The 8,057-nt window shown below is 30.0% G+C and overlaps 1 protein-coding gene across 1 annotated transcript; it reads right to left on the reverse strand.

Annotated features, from left to right (window-relative positions):
* Window positions 1-32: 32 nt before the first annotated feature.
* Window positions 33-7,557, reverse strand: LOC123263442 (trimethylguanosine synthase). The gene is made up of 4 exons (XM_044726212.1): window positions 7,146-7,557; window positions 6,620-6,755; window positions 1,774-4,680; window positions 33-157 (listed from the first exon to the last, which is right to left on the reverse strand). The coding sequence occupies exons 1-4, from the start codon at window positions 7,253-7,255 to the stop codon at window positions 47-49; spliced, it is 3,264 nt and encodes a 1,087-aa protein (XP_044582147.1). The 5' UTR covers window positions 7,256-7,557; the 3' UTR covers window positions 33-46.
* Window positions 7,558-8,057: the final 500 nt, after the last annotated feature.

Here is an 8,057-nt window from a genome sequence, read left to right on the forward strand (position 1 = left end):
GTTGATATATTAACACTGAGAATTATTTTTTAAATATTGATATTTATTAACAGTCCTTGAGAAGTTCTCCGAAATATGCAGTCAGAGCTACTAGTTTTCGATCTAGAAAATTTTGCTCAACTTCAACACCACCTCCAGGCCCTGCTAGAATCGCGAGCTGCAATTTATTTATTATTAATACAAATTAATAAAATTATTTCAAAATACAGTTACTGATTTTTTTAGATTTTTAAAAATTTGTAATAAAAAAATTTACTCTTGAAATTAATAAGAAATTTGACTTAGATATTGAAAATAAATTAAAAAAAAAAAAATTATTTTTCAAGAACTAAAGAATGTATAAATAGATCTGAAAAATTTTCAATTACTGTACTTTTGGAAAATTGAAAAAAAAAAAAAAAAAAAAAAAACCTTAAAATTACTTGAAAATTTGGTAAATATTTACAAGTGGGATCAACACTTTTAATTTTTTTGAACGAAATTTCTATTTGATTTTATTGATATATTTTTTTTAAATACATAAAAAAATGAATAGTTAAAAAAAAAAAATTGATTATTACAATTTTAACAAATTTTCAAAAAAATTATAAATTTTTTAGAAAATTGTGATATTCAACCTTTTTTTTTTTTTTTAATTGTTCGTTTTTTTACTTATGTACTTTTCAAAAAAAATATATCAAAAAAAGATAAAATAGAAATTTTATCATAAAAAAGTTAGAGCCAAAATTTCTTCCAACTTTCAAAGATGATTTTTTAATTGAAATTTAATTTTTTGATATTTTCGATATCACCACCATAAATCCGCCGCAAAAACAAAGAAGTTACAAAAAAAAAAATTATCCATCAATTCATCTATTTTTTATGGCCAAAAATAGGTCTGACCCCACTTGTAAATATACCGAAAATTTTTTTATTTTTCTTAAAAAATAAACCAGGTCTAGAAAACGATTTTTAAAAAATTGCATTTCTAATTTTTTAGTTTTTAAGAATTGAATTTTTAAAATAAGTTTTTTTAGGTGTAATTTATTAATAAAAAGATTTCTAAAATTGTCTCTCAATTTCAGCATCATAAAAAATCTCTAAATTAAATTAATTCTTGATGAAAATTAATTTAGCAGGTATTTATTAAATTTTAGGAATTTTTGTAACAAATAAATTATAGCCAAATTTTTTTTTTTTAAATTGACGTAGAAATAAAAAAAAAATAATAATGCCATTTTTAAAAAATAATTTTTCGTAAAAAATTTGTTAAAAAAATTACAGAATTGTCAAGTGCTAACTTTAATATAATTAAATGGCATTAAAGTTAGCTGTCACTTTACAATTTTTTAATTTTAAACAAAAAAATTTGTTCCAAAAAATAATTTTTTACAAATTGAATTTTTCATTTTTTAAAATTTCTACATGTCAATTTTTTTTTCTAATTTTTTTTGCCATAATTTATTAGTTATAAAATTCTTAAAATTATTAAATATGTGCTAAATTAAATGAAATTTAATTTAGCAGATATTTGATAATTTTAAGAATTTTTTAAATAAACAAATAGCAAAAAAAAAATTGACATAGAAATTTAAAAAAGCTAAAAATGCAATTTTTTAAAAATAATTTTTCAGAATAAATTAGTTTGTTAAATAAAATAAAAAAATTGTCAAGTGACTGCTAACTTTAATGTCATTAAATTAATTTTCATTATAATTAACTGTTAAAATAATAAAAATAAATTAATAAATTAACAAAATAAATTAATAAATTAAATTAAATTGAATAAATTACCTGTATGGTGTCAATATTCCGTGGTAAAAAGTAAGAAATATTATTCGTAATAATTTGAGCCGTATTAAATAACTTAGCGCCGCCATGCGGGCTCAAAATATTATCCAAATTAAAAGTATCATCCTGTGCGTACTTAGGTCCTCCCCAAGGGGGACTCAAAAAAACCACATCGGCAGTCAATTTACCAGCGAGTTTAAAAAAATCCCCCACAATAAACTCAATCCTATCCTGAACTCCATAAACCTTAGCATTGTTCCTCGCTAATTCAATCTTCCCTTCATCAATATCAATAGCAATGACCCTCTCGCAAGTAAAAGCGAATTGAATGGCATTGCCACCGGCGCCGCAGAAGGCATCTACGATAGTATCACAGCGACAGCGCTCGGCAATGTGCATAGCAATTTTCTCCGGAGTCACCGAGAACCAGCTCTCGCGATCCAGCCTAATCCCCTGATCAAACCTACTAAACAAGCGGTACCTCTTAACCCAGTACTTCATCAGCTCTCTATCATTGTCCACCTCCACAGGAAGACTGACGTTCCTCTTATTCTGCTTTCTGCGCCTTTTCTTCAGCGACTTCTTAACACTGTCATCATCATTCTTGCTGCTTACCACATCAACCTGCTCCTGCTCCTCCTGCTCCTTAATTACTAAATTCCCAGAAGACTTACCAACAATCACAAAGTCTTCTCCACCCTTCTCCACCATCTCCGTCTCAAATTGTCCAACCTCGCCTTCAAAAACATCATCAGTATTCTCACAACTGTCAAAAGTCCCTTGCAAATCAGGCGGAGTTTCCATTGAACTGGTACTAGGCTTGCTGAAGACCAGACGCTTGGCACACAGCTTGGAATTATTGATCCCAGTATCACACTCTTCATCCGAGCTCGAGGTAAACTGTACTTTGGTATAAGACCCCAAATCATTAGCCTGCAGTTCCGTTTCTGCTGGAACAGTTATCGGACAAAAAGATAAATATTGCTTGACTTTATCAATAGTATTCGTTATTTCTAAACCATTGTCATCAAAATAAGTATGCTTGTTATTTTTCGCCCGATTTATCTTCATTTTTAATTGCCTATTCGGCAGTCTCACATGTTTCTTTTTATAAACTACCTCTCCTTGCAATTTTAATTGATTATTCTCTTCATTAAATGTGTAACCCATAATAGAAAAAGCCTTTTTTATCGTCTCTAATCCTTCCTCAGTTTCTTCTAGATCCAAAGCATGAGAGCGCTTTAGAGCAACATGTTTATTTTCTCGAGGCTTTTCTCCATCACTATCTTCATTATTCTTTCCAAATTTCTCTACAAGAGCAGGCTGACTTTGACCGTCTCTCCCTTCATTCTTACACTCCTGAACTTTCTCAGGAACAGAAGACTCATTTTGAACCCCGGGATTGCTTCCGGAAGCAGTAACACTTAAATTCTGCATCAGAGCTCCAACAGACTCAATAATTTTCCTCTTAGAATCAAACCGACGTTTAGAAGCTGGTTTTCTGGTCCCTGATTTACTTTCATTTTTATTTGGATTTTTAACTGGAGTTTTTAATTCATTTGGTTCAATAATAATAATATCATCGTCCAGAAGAACTTTATCTTTTTCTTGATTTAGAGGGTGATTATTATTGTATTGAGGTTGTGCGAGTTGTTGAGCGTAATGGTAATTATGATTATCATGATTATCAGTCGTTGGTGAACTATTAATAGTAATACTATGTCTATATTTATTATAACGCAGTACAAAATTATCGTAGTGTTTTTCGTACATTGCTTGGAAGTTCATTTTCCACAAGTACTGCCAGTACTTATCATTATCACTCGAGGGCATTTCGTTATCCTGATCGAGGCTGCTGTTGGTAGTGACGTTGCTTTCAGTAGAACTGGTTACTGAGCTGACGAGACTCAAAGATCGCGCTGAATTAGAATCATAACTCGATTCAGACAAGGTCATTTTTGTAACGTTGGTCATAGAGTCGGAAATAGTCGCGTATGTTTTAGCAATTGAACCGTTGGTTGAGTCGCAACGTGACATAGCGATAAGTCTCTCGTCTTCAGCGTTTGAAGCTTGGTAACTATCCTCGACGCTGTAAGGGCTCAGTGGGTTCCAGCCGTCTCCAACAATCTCTCCTTCGTCGTAATTGCCCAATTTTTTGCGGTTCTCTTCAGCTTCTTTGTCATTGACTATTTCTTGGACGTCATTTTCAAATGAAAAACTTACGCTGTTTCTACTTCTGCTTTCTGAGTCGCTGGATTTATTTTTTAAAAATATTCCCTCGAAATTAGAACGCTCGGTAGTGCAATTTTTGTGAGCTTGACTGGGAAAACAAGTGTTTTGCTCGGTGAATTTTTCAATAGAATCTCGAGGAGATTTTTTGCTCTCAATAGCTGCTGGTGGGTCAATATCGATGTCACGCAAGTAATCGGGGTTTATGTAATCAGCGTACTTGACAATCCAAGAGGCCCAAATTACACGCTCGCCATTCTCAGCCCAGAATTTCTCCCAAGATACTTCAAGTACACTCTTTTCACTGTTGGCGTAAGTTATGTCGACGTTCAAGTAAGGATCGTAGATGTCTGAATCGGCGTCACAGGAACCGTCGAACTCGCTGTAGTTCAGCCATTTATTGTTCAATTCACGAGGCTTTAAATTTACTACTAATTGGTTTAGTGTTTTGGCTGGTTTAGGTTTGTCGGAGACTAAGGGATATAAGCTAGCGGTTTTAGACTCGTATTGCTCGTGGTATTCTGATAAGTCAGCTCCAGAGTCGGATTGATGGAGACCTAGTTTGTGGGAAAAATTTTGTGCTGTTGATCTTTGGACTGAGTCGCGTACTGAATCGTATTCATCTGTTGAGTAGTTGTTGTCTGTGTGCGAAGCGCTGCAATAGCAGCTAACTGGTTCTTCCTAAAATTTATAAATTATTATTGTTGTTGTTGTTGTTGTTGTTATTATTATTGGTGTATTTTTGTAAAACTGTCAGGCTTTAGAAAATTTTCTGACGGTACAAAAACAACACCAAAAAATAAAATAATTAAGAATTAATAAATATTAGCAATCTTGCAGTCACTATGTGACTTGTGAAATATAAATAAATAAAATTTTGCTTATTAAATAATGACTTTTGTTAAATTTCACTGTACTTTCTTAACTATTGACGTTTTTAAAGATATAAGCTCATCCCGATGTTACACTCATCAAGAGCTTTCATTTGAGTACCCACATGCATTTTTGATATATTTTTCATATATTCATATATACAATATATATAAATATATGAAAAATTGATGTGGGTACTCAAATGAAAGGTCTTGATGAATGTAATGTCGGGGTGAGCTTATATTGTTAAAAATGTTAATAGTTCACAAGATATTTGTTAAATTGCACTGTACTGTCAACTATTGACGTTTTTTAAGATATAAGCTCATCCCGATGTTACACTTATCAAGAGCTTTCATTTGAGTACCCACATGCATTTTTTTATATTTTTCATATTTACATATATATAATATATATAAATATATGAAAAATTGATGTGGGTACACAAATGAAAGGTCTTGATGAAAGGTCTTGATGAATGTCAGGATGAGCTTATATCTTTAAAAATGTCAGTTGTTGACAAGATACGAGGTCATTTCTTAATTATTGATAATTTTAAAGATGTAAGCTCATCCTGATATTACACTCATCAAGAGCTTTCATTCGAATACCCACATGCATTTTTGATATATTTTTCATATATTCATATACATAATATATAGTATATATAAATATATAAAAAATTGATGTGGGTACTCAAATGAAAGGTCTTGATAAGTGAAATATCGGAGTGAGCTTATATATTTAAAAATGTCAATAGTTCACCAGATATTTGTTAAATTGCACTGTACTATCTCAACTATTGACATTTTTAACGATATAAGCTCATCCCGATGTTATAATCATCAAGAGCTTTCATTTGAGTACCCACATGCATTTTTGATATATTTTTCATATTTACATACATATAATATATATAAATATATGAAAAATTGATGTGGGTACACAAATGAAAGGTTTTGATGAGTGTAATGTCAGGATGAGCTTATATCTTTAAAAATGTCAGTTGTTGACAAGATACGAGGTCATTTCTTAATTATTGATAATTTTAAAGATGTAAGCTCATCCTGATATTACACTCATCAAGAGCTTTCATTCGAGTACCCACATGCATTTTTGATATATTTTTCATATATTCATATATGTAATATATAATATATATAAATATATGAAAAATTGATGTGGGTACTCAAATGAAAGGTCTTGATAAGTGAAATATCGGAGTGAGCTTATATATTTAAAAATGTCAATAGTTCACCAGATATTTGTTAAATTGCACTGTACTATCTCAACTATTGACATTTTTAAAGATATAAGCTCATCCCGATGTTATAATCATCAAGAGCTTTCATTTGAGTACCCACATGCATTTTTGATATATTTTTCATATTTACATATATATAATATATATAAATATATGAAAAATTGATGTGGGTACTCAAATGAAAGGTCTTGATGAGTGTAACATCAGGATGAGCTTATATCTTTAAGAATGTCAATAGTTCACAAGATACAAGGTCATTTCTTAATTATGTATCCAGAGATAGAGCATTTTCGAATGCAGCCTAAATAATTACCATAAAGGCACAAATTCAAGTCAAGATTTTTTCAATGACAGAAAACCGATTTCATTATATGTCTTTTCTGGAGACAAAATTTTTCTTATTCTCTTAATAATATAGATTAATTTTTAAGAATTATCTATCAATTTTAAATAAAAATTTTTAAAAATAATAATCAATCATACATCATGTTTCTCAGTCATTTGTGCCTCGACTAGATTCTGCTTATGAATATCCAGCATTTCTGGTAGACAATCATTCTCATTTTGGTTATCTTCTCCAGGTTCATCGTCTTGAATCACTGTATAAACCTCAGGGTTTCTGAAAATAAAATAAATCAATTAATGTACTGAAAAATAATTAATAAAAAAAAATAAATAACTACAATTAAAACCCCCCGAAAATAAATTATTAAATGCCGAATCAATAAATAGAAAGTGATTATATTAAATAATAAATTTGACATGTCTGATAAATAATAAAAAACAATTATTAATCTAAATGATTATATAAATGACCCTCGATATTTTTAACTTGTTACTGGAGTCACGAGCCCATATAATAATAGTTGAACTTAATCATGTGTTCACACAACTAATCGATACCGCATCAAAAATAAACCACTGCTTTCAGTCGATATCCGTCAAGTAAAAAGGTTTCTATTAAAAATAAATAAATAATAAAATAAAAAAACCAACGTATAATAATTACCTGATAAATACGCGACTGCAAAGACAATATGTGTAGTCGTCTTGATTTAAAAATTGTGATTTCTCAGCAATATAAACTTCTGCAAGCGGTTCCCAGTATGGCTCACACATGTTATTAAAGTCCAAATAAAAGCTCTGTTTTAGCACACACTGGAATAATTTTTAATGAAATTTTTTCACTGGAGGGTTAAATAGCCATCATGATCAGGAAGTGTGTCAACTGATTACAGGAACTGACGTAGAAATTTTCAAAACACTTAACAACTAATACTGATGATACTGATGAGTGATGGAAGGACATGAAAGATGGAACGATGTATGTATTGATATGTGCTAATACTGTTCTCTGTGTTGAACTGATATTCTGGAGCTTTATTATGGTTGCTTTGTCGAGTTGCATTCGATGTATCGATATGTATTTTATTTTATGCGTCGATACTGCAGCGCGATTCGCTATGAGTGTGACTCCAGCGCCAGTCAAAATATGAACTACGGGAGGCTGTCAGAGTATGTTTTTATACGTATGTCAATGGCAAGAAACATTAAAATTTTATAAATAATTGTAAAAAAAAAGTTATAAAAAATATGTGACAATTTTATACACCGATAGAAGGAATTGTTTATTAATGAATATTTTTTAACTGTTAACAAATATTTATTTAAAATGAAAAGCAAAAATAGCCATTTTCTTTTGACACTTTTTATAATCCTATAGCTGGAATACATGATAATAATTCAATTCACTAAATAAATTAACCTTTTTAATATTTAAAAATACAAAAGATAATTATGAGCTGTGATAGAATTCGGTATTTTACTATAAACGTTATTATAATGTAATATAATTAATGAAAATAATTTATAAAAATGATTTTTGTTTATAAGCAATTTTCATATCATATGATATTACAAG

This window comes from Cotesia glomerata, linkage group LG4 (genome assembly GCF_020080835.1).
Source record: "Cotesia glomerata isolate CgM1 linkage group LG4, MPM_Cglom_v2.3, whole genome shotgun sequence".
Classification (NCBI taxonomy): domain Eukaryota; kingdom Metazoa; phylum Arthropoda; class Insecta; order Hymenoptera; family Braconidae; genus Cotesia; species Cotesia glomerata.